Source organism: Suricata suricatta, chromosome 10 (genome assembly GCF_006229205.1).
Source record: "Suricata suricatta isolate VVHF042 chromosome 10, meerkat_22Aug2017_6uvM2_HiC, whole genome shotgun sequence".
In the NCBI taxonomy this organism is placed as follows: Eukaryota; Metazoa; Chordata; class Mammalia; order Carnivora; family Herpestidae; genus Suricata; species Suricata suricatta.
This window is the reverse complement of record NC_043709.1, coordinates 52,276,578-52,293,530: the sequence shown is the minus strand read 5'-3', so window position 1 is coordinate 52,293,530 and position 16,953 is coordinate 52,276,578. Positions and strand designations below refer to the sequence as shown.

General features: G+C 37.8%; 1 protein-coding gene across 3 annotated transcripts in view; it reads right to left on the bottom strand.

Moving 5' to 3' along the window:
* TAFA2 (TAFA chemokine like family member 2) overlaps positions 1-16,953 on the bottom strand; it is a 463,489-nt gene that overhangs the window by 49,305 nt on the left and 397,231 nt on the right. For all 3 annotated transcript variants that reach the window (XR_003913985.1, XM_029953103.1, XM_029953104.1), the window contains exons 3-4: positions 3,168-3,320; positions 1,988-2,112 (exon numbers count right to left, since the gene is read on the bottom strand). Coding sequence is in view for 2 of the 3 variants with exons in the window: in XM_029953103.1 (XP_029808963.1) it covers positions 1,988-2,112; positions 3,168-3,320 (278 nt within the window). In the remaining variant the exon portion in view is untranslated. The remainder of the gene's footprint in view (positions 1-1,987; positions 2,113-3,167; positions 3,321-16,953) is intronic.

Below are 16,953 nucleotides of genomic sequence, written 5' to 3'. Positions count from 1 at the left end.
GTGAGGTCCTCCTTTAACAGCTGTTCTTCAGGGCGAAAGAGATAAAATATAAAGTACAAGCCACTACATGTGGCGTCACACCTTATAACTAAAACAAAATGGAGGGCCTATATATGGACAGGTTCTTAGCCTGTCATCCAACTTATTTAATTACATTATGAAAACCAGTTAAATTTGAAGAATTTCAGAGACAGGATTTTTACGTTTGGACCACTGGGAGTAGGGCCTAGCAGGGAGTGAAGCAGCCACTTGTAGAACAATTTACCGTGAGACTTTCGATCCTATGGTCTTGACCTTTTCATTTCAATGATCCGGAAAGGTAATGATAATTTTAAAGGTCTACCTGATATGAATAGAACCATAGGAAGCTTTCCTCACTATTACTTAAGAAGAAGTTAAATTATCTAGTTTAAACTACAGGTTAAAAGATTAGGTTCTGGAATGTGACTGCTGGGTTTGAACCCTGGCTTCCCTGTTAATTAGCTGGCTGACCTTGGGAAGTCACTGAAGATTCTGAAACTTTGGTTTACTCATCTGTAAAAAGGAGATAATAATATTATCTTCCTCACTGGGCTGTTAAGAGGATTAGATGAGCTCCCTCACATGAAGTACTTTGTTCGGTTTATGGCCTATGTTTAAATGTTAGCTTCCTCATGTCCACTGAAGTAATAAAAAAAAAACAAAACAGAGTTTAGTATATTTTTTTTAAATTTGCTTCAGAATCTCAAATCTTCAGTGAATTTCCATGAGTGCTATTTTGGACTGAGATTTAATAGTGTTAGAAAGGAAATATTTTCATGCTATAAATAACTTATAAGGAAAATTCATATTGCCAGGATGTTTTGAACAAATCAATATAGTGTATATCATGTGCTGACTGGATAATACAATTATTCTAATTAACTGATCATGCACTCTGTGGGTTTTGGAAAAGTGTGTCACCATTTAGCCAGCAAATACAGTCATGAATAATTTGACAAAATAGAAGTTATTGCTATTGGAAACTTAGTTTTGTGTGTGTCTGAACAGCCAATGCACTAAACATGTTATTCAACAGACTGAATTATATATCTGAGGGATTTAAAAAATAATCCCCTTTAATATGTCCAGACAGGCTTTTAAAAAAACTGCTATTATTAAGCAATATGGTAAATTATAAAAAGTAACATGAAACCAGAGACTAAAGTATCACCTTCTAGCATTATTCTGTTCTTGTCCCCAGTTATCCAATTCTAATCAATAGTTTGCTTTCCCCTCAGAGCAAAAAGCAAAACAAGACAGAACATTCATTTGCTGATTCTACAAAGAATTTAAATTCTGCCAGTCCAGAATATCCATGGAGCTAATTAGGAAATCAAAGAATAAATCTAGCCATTTTTCACTTCCCTACCATGTCCCAGAAGTCAATCACTGCAAAATCAAATACATCATTGCCTGAAGAGTATTCCTTTCATACTGACCCTGAGATTAATAAACTACTAAAGGTAACTCATTACAATGATTACAGAGTTAACCATTAGAAAACTATTTATTGATGCAGAAATCAGGGAGATCAAAATAGCTACTTTCATAAAAATGAAAGAATCATAGTTGAGAAATTATATTGAGTCATATATAAAATAAGTTCCTTTTTTCCAGAATTATTCAAATTACTGTCCATTAGAAGGATTGGGATTGGGGTTACCTTCCCAGCACTTAACATGCATCCTCAGGGGATTTCACATTACTGTAAGTATCTCATGAAGGAACCAATAACATGAATTTATTAAATAACATGACAGTTTATGGCAATCTAAAGAAGATGTCATTCTGAGTAAAATAAAAATGTGCTATGAGAAAATGAATTAGGAAGAAAATGGGGGCAGGGGAAATGTAGTATGGAAAACTGCGCTTCATTATACAACCACCACTCAACGACGTTACTACACATGCCGGTGCTCTATAAAGTCAGAGACATTCTGCTTGCCCAAGCTGGCTGTCCACTTACCCTCGTTGTTTTCACTTTATTCCCAGAGGAACAGCTCCATCCTTTCCGATCCGGAAGAACTTTACATTCCTCTCCCTCAAGACATGGTTGCATATGGCACCACCATTTCTGTTCCACTATTGAAGCTACAGGAGATAGAAAAATCAATTCATTGTTTTCTGTTTGGGCTAGTTAATTCTCTGGGTGCACGTTCAGAGAAGAAAAAAGGGCACCAATTTTTCCCATCACTAGGGAGACTGGATTTTGAAGCATGCTTCTCTCTTTGTCCAGAGGGGCTGAATCTTTCTAGATTTTCTGACTAAAAGAATTTTTATTTTATATTTTAGTTTATGGTGGTAAGAACACTTAACATGAGCTCCACCCTCTTAACAAATACTATTGTTAATTATAGGCACATTGTTGAAGGATTTTTTCATGTGAACATAAAAGCTTCATGAAACCTAATACATTGGAAAGAAACTTATGTAGGCATCTGCATGCCCTGATTTACCTAAACATATTTTTAAAAAATGAACCTATAACCAGTTCAGAGTCAGTATTATAGAATCAATGTAATATTTCCCACAAGTAGGCTAAAATTAGGATATTAATGTAATTTTTTTTACTGTGGGCAGTAACCATCATCACAAGGAATTAACCATGCTAATATGAGTACTTAAATTATTATTTATGATAATATAAATAGAACCATACAAAGATTGATGTCCTATTATAATTAGGTGAACCCTCTAATAAATTAATATTTTGGTGGATCCATAAAAATATTTCATGTGAATTCAACCTACAAGTACAGCTTTGCTCATTTGTATGGTGCTTATTTTTTCATTCTTAAGAACCATCCATGGGTTTAGGCAATCATACTGTTCAATCCTCTATTTTCATGTTTCCTTTCCCAATTAATTTAGATACATAAGACCTTCACTGGCAAATAAGAATTTCATGGTATCAAAGTCACATGGACTTGTTGGAACCTCATTATAACGCCTTCTTACAAAACTGGGTAAGGTCTTCGACCTCCTTCCAAAGGATTTCGGAATGCCTCCCAAATAATCTCTCTACAACCACTTGATTTATGGTTTGGTCCCTCAGGACTGACCACAGCCAAGGGCATTATGGTGGGGTCCCCGTTCTAACCAGTCACCAGCTATACAACCACAGAAAGCAATGGAAGAAGTCGCACCATCCACACAAGATGGAGCAGCTCGCGTGGTGCCTGCCACCTGCCCGGGGAAGCAGGAACACTTGACCGTCTGTGATCGCTCTTCTATCTTGTTCTTATTACAGCATCTGTGGAGTGCCACCACCTCGCAAGTGCCCGTTTTAACATGGTGAGCTGCACAAACAAAAACAAGAGATAAGACAACATTGAGAGAGCTTTCGATACCCCCCTTTATAATTAGAAGTGCATTAAATATTGCTCTATAAGAGATCCACCATGCATGAAACTAGAAATACAATGATGCTGACTCTATAATGCAGATTTGATTTCTTTTCTAAATGTGGTAGGACCATTTCTGTCAGCAAATGCTTCATGAAGCATTAACAATTAGTGACCAGATTAGGATGAGCTCTAGAACAGTCTGAAATAAAGAGACGATATGAAAACATACTTATTTGCATATGACTTTCTGTTCAACAAAGAAAGGTAAAGCCATAGACAAGGTGTCCTGCAGTGGGGCTGAGGGCAGACCTGTCCTCAAAGTAGGGGAAGGGGGTTAAGGTTATGTTGTCCTTCTAGGGATGAGGGCAACGGTCAGTCAGGGAAACTCTCTTTAGGAAGCAAGTACACGTTTGAACTCATCTTCTCAACTGCCCAGTTTTCCTGAGAATGAATTAGTTGGGAGTTCTTCAAATAACTGCCATTTTCCTGAAAGTCCCAGCCAGTTTTAGACCAGAAAATTATTTCTTTCAGTTCTTCCTGAGGGAACAATTGTTGCCAGAATGCAGATGGATTTATATCTAGCCTGGGAGCCCCATCCAATCAGCTTTGAGGTTCCCTGTCCCATTTCATCAACCTGGCAGCAAGGCTACTGAATGCTTTGGGTGCTTGAGATTTTTGGACCTCAACTTATCACATTACGATAGGGTTCTAGTTTGCCCTCACTTTTTTTTGCAACATTTCATCTTCAGAGTATTAACCCTACTGTGAAATGACAAAGCAGAAATTCCATCTGCTAAAAATAACAAATTTAAAATCAAACATCTGTTGTAACACTATGTTTTCAGAAATTTAAAAAATGTGATTGATATAAAAAGCACATCTGAAGTTATTTAATGTTATAAACATATCAAGGCTCATTTTGTAAATGAGATCAGTACATCATACATTTATATTAATCTTCCCCTTGGGGATGAGTATCACTGTGCAGTAACTCGGATACCTTGCTTAGATTTTTCTTGTGAGAATATTGTCAACACCATCCCTCTATGTGACACTTAGAAACTTGGGTGTGACATATGGCTTTGACATGTGATCCTCAAAAGAACTTTTAAGAAGCAGATACCATTTCCAACATCACAAAGATCTTCTTGCTACCATTGATACAAATAGGGATATCTCAGTGTTTGATTCCAACAAAAGGCTATCTCTGTGATCATTAAAAACTTAAGAGCCAGACTTCTTTCCTCTCTTGCTCTAGAAAATATTTTCTTAGCTAAGGATGATTCGGTTTGTTGTAACTTATTGAATGCTTCACATTGTCATACAAGTTAATATACTGTTTTCTATATTGCACATCACTTAATCACATTTTATTTGAGTCAATACCACACCTGAGGTATGGTTCTGAGTACAGGGGCTACAACAGTGAAAAGGCAGAACATAGAGCCTGCCCTCAGCAAGCTCATATTCCTGTAGAGAAGACAAATTATAAATATCCATCAAGGACTATGGCACTACTAGATTTTTAAGCTCCTAGAAGGAATTTCTGTAGGATAAGGTGAGAGTAGAGATGGAAAGTATATTTTTGTGAGTCTCAGAGACAACCTCTGTGAGTTAATATAATGATGACCTGAGTGAGAGGGAAGCATCTATTATGAAGATCTAGAAAAGGAAGAGCATTCCAAAGAAAAGAGCAGCAAGTGACAGGAAACTGAAATGGGGAAATGTGCACTGTGTTCCCCGGCTACCATATGGCTGGACAATTGGGAGGTCTATGGAACTGTGGCAGAAATGTAGGAAGATCAAGTTCGAGCTGGGATGCTGCAGTAAGGGGACTGGATTTCTCAAGGGAAATACTCTGGGTGGATATGGTGTCATCTCATAAATGCTTTAGAAGTTTGCTCAGACTGTTCTTTACAAAATGGACTGAAGAAGGCAAGAGGGGATCAGGGAGACCAGTTACAAGAGTCTCAAGGATAAAGGATAGTACTCAGGCTATACTAATAGCAGCAGAGTTGGGGAGAAGTAGAAGATTAGGAAGACTTCCCTGTAGAGCTGTCTGACTTGCTAGTGGATTGAATGTGAGCAGTGGGGGAAGTACTTAGGATTACTTCTCAGCTTGTCCTGAGCAATTAAAAGTTGGCAAATTGGTTGTTCTGCAAACTGATATTTGCCAGATGGGAGATTGGAGGGGGTGATGAAATAGGTGGAGAGTACATTCATCATGATGAGTACTGAGCAATGTGTAGAACTGTTCAATAATTATATTGTATAACTGAAACTAATAGAACACTATATGTTAATTATACACAAACCATATTCATATATAGGTGTGGTTCTGGCAGATAGAGAAAGCCTGGGAACGGGGGTCTGGCAAAAGCTGGGTTGGGTTGAAATATCTATAGTTCTGTGTTGTCAGTGTTAAATTTGAGATTACTACAAGGCACCCAAGTAGCTATGTAAATCAGGCAGTGGCATTTAAGAAGCAGAGCTTAGGGAAGAGAGATAGACACTGCAGAAATCTAGGCTCATAGGTCATATTTAAAGCCACAGAGTAAACCAAATTACCATGGAAAAGTTGCCATTAGAGAAGAAGGGAAAGAAGAGTCCAAAATACCTCAATCTGAAATGGGGGAAACTGGAATAAAGACTGACAAGGAGCAGTGCATGAGGTAAGAGAAAAAGACCATGGGATGAAAGCATGAAAAACCGAAAAACAAAATGTTTCAAGAAGGAGGGGATTGATCAGCTTTGTCAAGTGCTGCAGGAAGGTTCAATAAACAAAGAGAAATCAGTCTGTTAAAAAAGTAATATCATGTACTAATTAAGAGCATGGCCTGGAAAACCAGAGTAGCTGGGTTCAAACATAAGCTCCTCTGGAAAGCTGTGTGACCTTGGGCAAATGATTCAGCATCTCTGAATAGCATATTTTTTCCTATCTAAAAGAGGGACACTAATAGCACCATCTTTATAGGGTTGGTTTAGGGCTGAAATGAGTTAATGGGTATAAAGTACTTCGAGCACTGCTTGCCTTATAGTAGGCACCCTGTGTTAGCTATTGTTAGCATTCGATCACAGTAAAAATCATTTTAGAGGCATGATGACAATAAAAGCATGATTAAAGTAGGTTTATTGGAGAATGGGATGTAAAACTGTGCAATTACACAAATTTCTTCCAAGAAGCTTTTCTGTTAAGGGAAAAAGGAAGTGAGCAATAGCTCGAATGAAGCATGGTGTCAAGGGAATGTTTTTTTGATGGATGCCATGAAGGCATGCTTACTTGCTGGAATGATCTGGTACAGAAATGCACAATATAGGAGAGAAAATGGGTAATTACAAAAGAATGTTCTTGAGAAGGCAGAAGGAATGGAGACTCAGGGCACTTGAGGGGTTAACAATAAATTGATATGGAAATACTTAATCCATTTTAACAAGAGTGAAGGTCAGATGCCTAGCCACCAAGGCAGCTAGGTGTGAATGGATTAGGTGGCAAGACCTTGAGGCAGTTTCTTATCCAATTTCATTTAATTTTGCTATGAAATATGAGAGGCGTTTGAAAAGAATAAAGAGGAGATAAAATAGATATCTGAGAAAGAGGAAAAGTAGGTATACTGGGAAGGAGGAGGAGGATGGCCTGAGGAGCTTGCTGGTGCACACTGTAAACTGCAGAGGACATGGCCTGATGCAACACGGGCTGGGGTTCCAGAGGGGGATGGAGACAACCCTGGTGATTCAGGAAAACAGAGATGTAGAGCTTGTAGGACTGGTGTCATGACCTACAAGTCTTTGAATGGAAGCCAAGCTGGAGACCAGAGATTATTAGGGCTTCAGATTGTGATTCTGTTCAACACTGAGCTGAGACAGCTTCTGGGACACCCTGAGGCCACCAGAGTTCTGTTCCCTTCCCCGGTACAGTGGCAACCAGGAGCACAGAGCAGCAGGCCACTGGTCTGGGAGAGAAGAGCCTATTTCAGCACCTGCAAAGGCCATCTTACTTTGTCTTTGTCTAAGGAGATTTTATCATACGTTGGAAAAGGATGGACAGGCAAAAACTCTGCATCTGGCTTCCCCTTCCCAATGCCAATATCAAAATTCATTTCTACTTTGCCTGATAAGAACTATAAAAGGATAAAGTAGTTGTGGTAGTCACTAGTAAACATTAGTGCTGTCTGCCAAATATTTCTGGTTCTCTCTCTTCTGGACACATGGTAATATTGTACTTCTCTGCCTCATTAAGTTTAGATGTGGTGATGTGACTTGCTCTGGCCAATGAAATGAAAGCTAAAGTAATAGGAGTCACTTATGAGCAAAAGCAAAAGATAAAAAGTCTGTGTGGTCACTTTAAAAGCTAGTGTGTAATTCACTACAGTCTTCCCTAGCAGCCCGAGCAACCAGATATGTTAACAGTGGGAACTGTATCAGCCTGAGTTTCCAAGTGAAGAGACATGAAACAGAGTCCCCACCACCCATGATGGACCTGAGTGAGAAATAAGCCTTAACTTGTTACAAGGCTCTAAAATTTTGAGGATTTTTTTTTACTGCTTCAAACTTAGCCCACCCTGAGGACATAGTAGTACTTTCTACCGCATCCTAGATTGTTTAGAAGGATGTATTTTTCCAAATGCATTAGTTGGAGAATAAGCCAGTAAAGCATGAGATCTCAAAACATATCATTTTAGCGTATTTGAGTCAATGAAAAATGCAGATTTAAAGGAAATTTTTTATTGTATAATTTAAAGGACTACAAAGAATTATTCCACAATTGGATGATTACATTGGCTAGGTTTGATATGTGAGGACCCTAGGGAAGAAAGTTATGCTTTCTTGTCTGAGAAGAAAGGAGGTAAAATGATGCCCATATGGTATAATGAAGAGGAGAGACCTGTCCTCCCCTTCAGAGAACATGGTACCAAATGTGAAGAGATTAATAATAAAGCAGACCAGGAAGAGCAACCTTGACAGACACGGGCTTTGCTGCCTTGACCTTTCTTTTCACTGAAGAAAAAAAAAAAGGGACAGACATACAGGTTGAGTTTTCTGGTGAGAAATGAGACTGAGTAAAAAAAATCTCTCTCAGCCTTTGTGCTGCTTATTAAAACTGAAGTTGTAAAACTTCTTTTGTGGAGAAATGAGAGAGGAATAATTAACCTTTTTAAAATAGAATAGAAGATAGGTAAGTGGATGGATGGATGGGTATTATACTCACAACGTTTAAAGGCAGCAGTAGGAAGAATATGGTTCAGTATGTTTTTATACATGCTGGTAAATATGCCAGGTGAAACAAGATACCTCAAAATGGGAAAATGCAACTTCTGGCAGATGAACTTCTGTTCATCTAAGCATGGTGATACATACACACACACACACACACACACACACACACACATATATGTACATATATATGTATCGTTTTTATTTGTATGTCTTCTTATGATAAGCAGATTCTTATAAACAAAGACTAATTTTTCATGTAAACTGCCCAGCATGTGATACATGTTTAATAAATGGTAAATAAGCAATTTAAGAAGATAAAACTAATACCCATGGTTTTCCTTTAAAAGGTTAATGAGACTGTAGGAAATTCCAGCAGTTACTAGAATTCTCTACACAGATTCAGACAGAGCTCATGATAAACTAACGTAATCAAGTATTAGGGCTTTCCAAATTAACAAAATAGGCTTCACAGACAGTTAGCATCATATTAAAATGATGCAAGACCCCCTGGAGAAGATTTAAATGAAAAAGAATAAACAAACAGTTTTCTTCATGTCACAACTCCCAAGTCACGCACAGCAAATAAAAACCACCTTTCCTCTATATGCTATTTTTCCCTCCCTGGATGTGATGTGTAAACACCAAGTGTTGCCTCCTACATTTTTGTGAAAGGATGTTAGAGACACATAACTCTTATGAAAAGTTTTACCCAGCTCTAATTGATGTCTTCCAAGGTTATTACCCTATGTCTCATTTCAAACAACAGGATCATAAGCCCTAAAGTGCCCTCAGAACATGACCTTAAGATACCACCCCTTATGGGGTGCTTGGGTGGCTCAGTCAGTTAAGTGTCTGACTTCAGCTCATGGTCTCATGTTCTTGAGTTCAAGACCCGCATTGGGCTTGCAGAACCCTGCCTGGGATTCTCTCTCTCTCTCTCTCAAGAAAAATGAACTTTAAAAAAAAAGATACTGCCTCTAAAATCATGTCTCAAGGCTGCTGAAAGTTATTGTGACTACTATATTCTGGCATGAAGTCATATATGGCATTTTAACAAAACCTTTGTTGTTTTCAACTGCTTTTTTACCTACTCAAAGGAATTTCTCCAGTGGGGGGAAAAAACTGAATTAAACAACATTTGCTCTGTATGCATGCATAGCTTTTTAAAAATTATATGCCTATACCCATAATTATATGTATATATATTTATACACACACATACGTTTATATTTATGTTAATATGGTCACATTTTATTCATCACCTGTGAGCCAACTATAAATGTATAGGTATGAAAAATTGGTACACCACAGAATAATATTTATGCAAATCATTTCACCTTGAGTAGGGTTTGCTGGCCTTAGGTTAATAAGAGCACAAAGCTACACATACCACATTCTCTATATATGAATCATTTGTTCACTCTGGAAACAAGGTATGAAATAATGATAACTGCTATCCTTTATTGAATAGTCATGGTAGACCAAGCATTATTCTATCTTACTATTACGACAACTATCGGAGAAGAAGATATAATTGTCCCAAATTTACAGATGAAGAAACTGAGCCACAGGAATGTAAGGTACAATAGCCAGTAAGAGGAAAGCCCGAGGTAAGAACCCGGCAGTCTGCTTTCAGAAACCATTGTCCTAAACACTGTCCTACAGTGCCTCTTCTAAAGTGCTCTACACACATCAGCAAAATACAGCTCCAGATGATGTGGAGGAATACAGGATGTGTCCCCCACGTGCAAAGCTTGGTAGCCTCAAAGGGACACGGGCTCTGGAACTCAAATATTCCAGTCCAAGCCTCGCTACACCTACATTGTACTTGAATAAAGCCTTAAGCAAATCCATTCACCAAAAAACTGCTTTGTTCATCTCTCAGATGGCTCCACAGAGTCCTTAAGAAGACCGCTTGTGACAATGTATTTGAAACTGCTTTTAAATTGTATAGCATTACTGAAATATTAATTAAATTTGTTTCTACTATTAATGTAATTAATGAATACAAAATGATGGAACATATATAATTACAAAGACAGCAGTTAGGGAAATTTTTCTATATTTTCTAAAAGTTCTACTTTGATATTTCAAAAAATCTATCTATCTATATATATATATGTGTATATATATATATATACTTAATTGTGTTGACATGAGATGCATGTAAAAATATATTTGACACTTAAGCGACAGAAGGGAGTAAATTTAGCATCAAGTCGTGAATTTGTTCCTAGTTGGTTTCCTTTCCATTAGATTTCAGTTCTTATTTGTATTCTGATTTGTCTCATTGATTCTAAAATTTTGTTTGTCTTCGTATACACTCGTATTTAATAGTTTTACCCAGCTTGACTAGCTCCCCAGAGAGTCTGCATTACACCTTCTAAGCAGAAATAAAGCATCACCTACATGCACCAATAGACATCTGAAATGCAAGCTACTTAGTGGATTTAGGTTGCTGTAAATCACTTTGAATGGAAAAAATGTGCTGAAACAAAAACTTCTTAAGACAGTTAATTTCTCACTTTAATTCATTAGAAGGAGAAAATAGGGCACATTTTTAGACTTTCATGCTGAAGCAATCTAATTAAAAGAAATGGTTATTTAAAGAGCTCAATGAAATTTCAAAAGTTCACATAATTTATGAAGTCAAAATGATCAGGGAAGAAATAGCCAAGCGCTGTGACATGTTCACAAAGCCTGTTTTCTAAAACTAGTCCATTTTAATACGAAAAAATATTGAGGGAAAAGAAATTGCCGCTAAAGGATAATAACCCTACTAACGGTACCATCTCTATTAAGAGCAAATTCTCGACCAGAGGATGTCCACCAATCTGTTTTGAGAAAGCGACAGAAGAAGATTCACTCAAGAGAATTTTAGACACGTTGCCTTCAGCTCAATCATGAACTACTTGTGTACATCCACATTCTTTTAATGTTTATTTTTGAGAGACAGAGAATGCGCATGCGTGAGCTATTGTGCATGAGCAGGGGAGGGGCAGAGAGGGAGAGAGAATCCCAAGCAGGCTACACATTGTCACCCGGAGCTCCTCTTGGGGTTCCATCCCGCAAACTGTGAGATCCTGACCTGAGCTGAAACCAAGAGGATGCTTAACTGACTGAGCCATCCAGGCACCCCTACATCCACATTTTAAGGGAGAATTGATGTTGAAGGAGACAAACCTCACAGAATCGTGGTCTCTTTGTAAACTGTCCAGAACTGCTGGTAATGCCTGCTCTGAAAAACAGGAACTAAACAAATCAAATCCATCTGTCTGGAAATTTGAAATGAAAGCCACCAAACTGCTACATGGAAATGGGCACTCGACCCAAAGGTTGTCTGGCATTGGGAATCAGGGGACCCACGGAGACGTGTGTATGTGTCACGGTGATGGACCTCAGAGGAAGCAGACAAGAAAGGGCTCTAAGCACAGATACAGAGAGAGGTCAGAGATAAGAGAATAAGTAGTCCCAGAAGCTGCCTTGGTGTTTGCCCTTCCTCAGGACTTCCTGAAAATTTTCCTGAATTCCTGAAGTACTGTATAGAATAGGTTTCAATGAACCTCTTTTCTCCTGAGGTAATTTGATGATGTCTATGCTCTTTGACTCAAAAATGTGCTAACGAGGGTATTTATCTTTTTTTTTTTTTATAATTGAAGCTATTATTAACCAAAGCTAATTATCAGCCAGAAGTATCTCTGTCCCCACTTTTAGGAGCAGGAGACAAGTTTCTACCTTCAAAGTAGGATCAGGAAATGCCCCATCCACTTTTTTCATTTCCCTCATAGTGAAAATTCGACATTTCAAATGATGACCCTGAGGCCATCTTGAATTGTTCAGACAGGAAAATGGTCCGTTGTGCTTTTTAATGTGTTTCTAATGTCAAAGGTTTAAGAGCAGACTTTCTGCTTAATCCCAAATTACGTACACATAAAAAAATGTGAAGAGTCAGAACATTCCCAATTCCTATAAACTTGAAGAGTCATGCTGTTCTTTTGTGATTAACAATATGCCTGTGAGTGTCCCTGGGTGGGAGGGCAGCACCGCCTAAGTGCTTCTTGATGAAAATGACATGAGGAGTAGAAAGAGCAGGCAAAAGAAAGATGGGATATCTGGGCTCTCATGCATGGTTCTCTGTCCCTGAAGAGTGTAATGTGGAGTAGGCCATTTAGGTCTCTGGGTATCTTTCCTCTTCTGCAAAATGAAGGAATCAGACTAGTTTTAGTCTGATGAAATCAGACCGGTTTTAGCAGTAATTCAGAGTTGAAAGTTCCTTCCAATTATAAAATTCTAGGAGTTTATGAAATGATTAAGTTTCATTATAATGGGTACAATATATTAGACCTATCAGAAAATGAAAGTCAAAGTAAAAGATTTTTTTAACTGCTTCAAACTAACATAAATTAAGTCCATTAAGTCACTTCACTTAATGAGAAACTGAGAAGGAAGTTTATGAAATTTATATTTTGAGTATATTTCTTATCTGTGTGAAGTCACAAATCTTAACTACACAGAATAATATGCACTGTAAAGTCAACCTGCATCCTTATATTGCTTTATATACCAAACAGTTGGATTACTGACAATTCCTTGAGAGCAGTCAAGTCCGAAAGGTAATATAACACAGTGGTTTGGTTGAGGATTTTTTAAAGATGTTTAGTTATTTCTTTTAAGAGACAGAGGTCTTGAGCAGGGGAGAGGCAGAGAGAGAATCCCAAGCAGGCTCCATGCTGTCAACACAGAGCCCAATGCAGGGCTTGATCCCAAGAGCTATGAGATCATACCCTGAGCCAAAATCAGGAATCAGATGCTTAACTAGCTGAGCCACCCAGGAGTCCTGGGTGAGGATTCTGATGCCAAATGGTCTTGGCTTAATTTCCAGCCTCAAAAGAGAGTGCCTAACTGTTCACCAAGTCTTTTTCTTTTCTTCTGGGCTTACAACTAGACTGACTGCATTTTTTATTCTTTCTTACATGTGACATATGAAAAATAGGCAGGAGTTACAGGTCTTCAAGACCAGGTCTATAAAAACCTCCTATTTTGTCAGCCACTCTCTCTCTTCCTCTTTCACATAGATGTCAGTGCCAAAGGTGACAATGAAGAGCCACCATCGGCCTGTGACCTGGATGACCAAATCAAAGAGAGATCCAGGCCCTGACACTAACTGGTTTCACAGGCATAGGAAATAAGCTGTGTTAAGTCACTGATATTTAGAGGTGTATCTGTTACAGGAGCAAGTATTAACTAGTATGCAATAATATTCCTATTAGTGGATGTAGGAAAGAGTCAAGTATAGCATAAATGCTTCTTAAGAGAACTTATACAGTGAATTAAAAGAACAGTGCTGTGGTGTGCATATTTGTGTCCCTGCAAAAGTCAAATGCTGAAAATTGTATGCCCAAGGTGGTGGTATTAAGAGGTAGCACCTTTGGAAGTTGATTATGTTTACTGCTGATACAAAAGAGGTCCCTGAGAGCTAGCTCACCCCTTCTGCAATGTGAGGGTACAAGGTGAAATCAGCATCCCGGAGGAGGGTCCTCACTTTGGCATGGAGGCACACTGATCTCGGACTTCTAGCATCCAGAACCATGAGAAATAAATTTCTCTTGTTTATAGGCCAATCTCTGGTATTTTGCCATAGCAGCCTGAATGGACTGACAGAGAACAAAAAGATAGGATCTAAAAAACTTATTTCAACTCTCTATGCTTCAGCTACTCTCTATGCTTCAGCTACTCATCTGTAAAATGGTAATTATAATATCATCTACCATAAAGGGTTATAATGAGGATCCACTGAGTCAACATTCATAATGAGGCTTATATTTTGATGAAGAATAAATGTTAGCTATAATTACTATAGAGGCTAAGATGACCTTACTTAGACCTCTGAATTAATTTATATAATACAGGTATCTAAGAGAGAACCATCAATTTGTAGAGACTTAAAGAATAATGCAGATAAAATCCTACCTTGTCTTTTTATAAAAAGGAAATTGATGGATAGAAACTGTCTACAATATTCACTAGTACAAGATCACAGAGCTAGAGAGTGGAAGATCCATAATTAGAACTCAGCTCTCTCTCAGGGCTCAGTTGGTTACACATCTAACTTCAACTCTGATCATGATCTCACGGTTTATGGGTTCAAGCCCCACATTGGGCTCTGTGCTGACATCTCAGAGTCTGGAGCCTGATCAAATTCTGTCTCCTTCTCTCTCTCTGCCCCTCCTCTGCTCATGCTCCGACTCTTTCTGTCTCTCAAAAATAAATAAATGTTAAAAAAAAAAAAACAGCTCAGCTCTCTTAATTTTCCATTCAATGTCACATCCATTACCTAACCCCCACATACCTTTTCACCACATTCTTCTCATTCTGCCTCTGTACTCAATTTCCACCCCCTCCACAACTTCACTTCTACTGAGTTGGCTTTACCATCTTTTCCTTGCATAATCACAAGGGGCCTGGACTGGGCTCCCTATTTGCTAACCCATTCCCTTACACACACAAAAAGGAATGCATTATTTTATGGTGGATCTCCTTAAAACTAAGCCCAGAGTTTAAACTGTTTCTGGCTCTTCATTGTTTGTAGGATACATTCATACTCTTGGCACAGCCCAAGCATTCTTCCACTGGTCCATCCCTGACTTCTTCAGCCCCAATTTCATAGGCACTCTTGTTGCACACCCCACTAAAATCCTATAAACTATTTTTAGAATCTTATTATATCTTTGCTCAGGCTACCTGTCACTCTTGAATCCTTGCCCTACTTTTTATCTACAGGAAACATCTACCCCATCTTTCAAATTCAGAACATCACAACATTTGCTCTTTGAAGCTGTTAACTCCACAGGCAGAAAGAACCACTCTGTCCTCTGATTAACATTTTCTTACTTTTTCTGCAATACCTGTAATAGTGTTCTATATGTACTTTTTTTTATCTCTCTTTTTCTCTACTAAATTGTGAGACACAAATTCATGATTATTCATCTCTGAATCCCTAGCTTGAGGCTCAGTTTGAGATCCATAATAGAAAAATCAATATGCTTGGTGAATAAATGAATAAATAAATGGTTTACTTTAAGAGTTCTCAAAAGAGAAAAAAATGGTAAATTTAATCATTTTCCAAATCCAGGCTTAGATAAACTTATTAGAAATTGTGGAAACATTTGACCTTGTTATTTTGTGGCTGTGTGTGTATGTGTGCTTAATTTGTTCTACTAAAGAGCAAAGTAGGGTTTCAGGAGGAGAGATACACTCAATGACCCTTGGATTGGGAGATGGAACGTCCTAGTTTCTATTTATAGGACTACCATGAAGTATGTAATCTTTGGTAAATCGGTTATCTCCCTAAGTCACAATTTATCTGTAAAATAAGGAACTTAGCCATATATATGACAGAAGATTTAATATCATGTAGTAAAGAAAAAAAGTGAGAAGTCAGCTAAAAGTGTCTCAACCAGTAGTATTGGTGCATAACATAAGAAACTTCCAACATTGTCAATGAAAGCTTATTCATCTGAGGATTATGACTTTCTATTCTGGCCCCAAAAACTTTGATTTTGGTCCCAAAGTGCTGAGGACAATTCTTTGAAAAATCACTTACTTAGATTTCAGCTTCCTCAACTACAAAATTAGAAGGATCCTTCAGTATCTCCTCTCTAAAAATGTATTCTATGGTGTGCGAGATGTATGAATCAGAGGGAAAGAGGCACTAAAGTCATTTAATTTTAGGAAACGATTATCACCTAAGAGAAGGACAACTTTTACTGTTTTACTCTTTCCTTTATCTAATTTTGCAGATTCATAATTCTATACCTTTCAGTATACTAAGAGGTTTTATGCATCTAGGGTATTCTTTGAAGCCAGCAAGACACTTATAAGTAGAAGAAATCAGTATCATTCAAGAATGAACAAAATCTTTGCCTCCCAACAAAATCTTTTCACACACACGGAAGATTTGCTTTGTTCCCAGTGATTGACATGAAAAGCAAATTTAGATAATCTTTCTTCTACACTTCAGCAATTTCAATATGGAACATCCAGGTTCTGAGTGTCACTCTAGATCAAAAAGATATAAATCTTAAGTCAAATTATCAAGGAAGACTCTGAGGCTCTTTTTAGTTTTTAGAATAAAGATGCTAGTAACATTTTGAGAAATTACAAGCCGTACTACCCATTCACTGGATAAGATTTTTTACACTGTCCTATCAATTAAGCTTTTTGCTGTTGATAGCTTCTAAAAATGTTCTCTTAACACAATGACTTTAGAACTCATTAATGATGTGAAATTCAAATTAGAATAGAGAAGCAGTGTAGTGAGAGGCTCCCTGCTTGGGGAGTTAGGAAACCCATATCCTCCTTTGTACTCCAT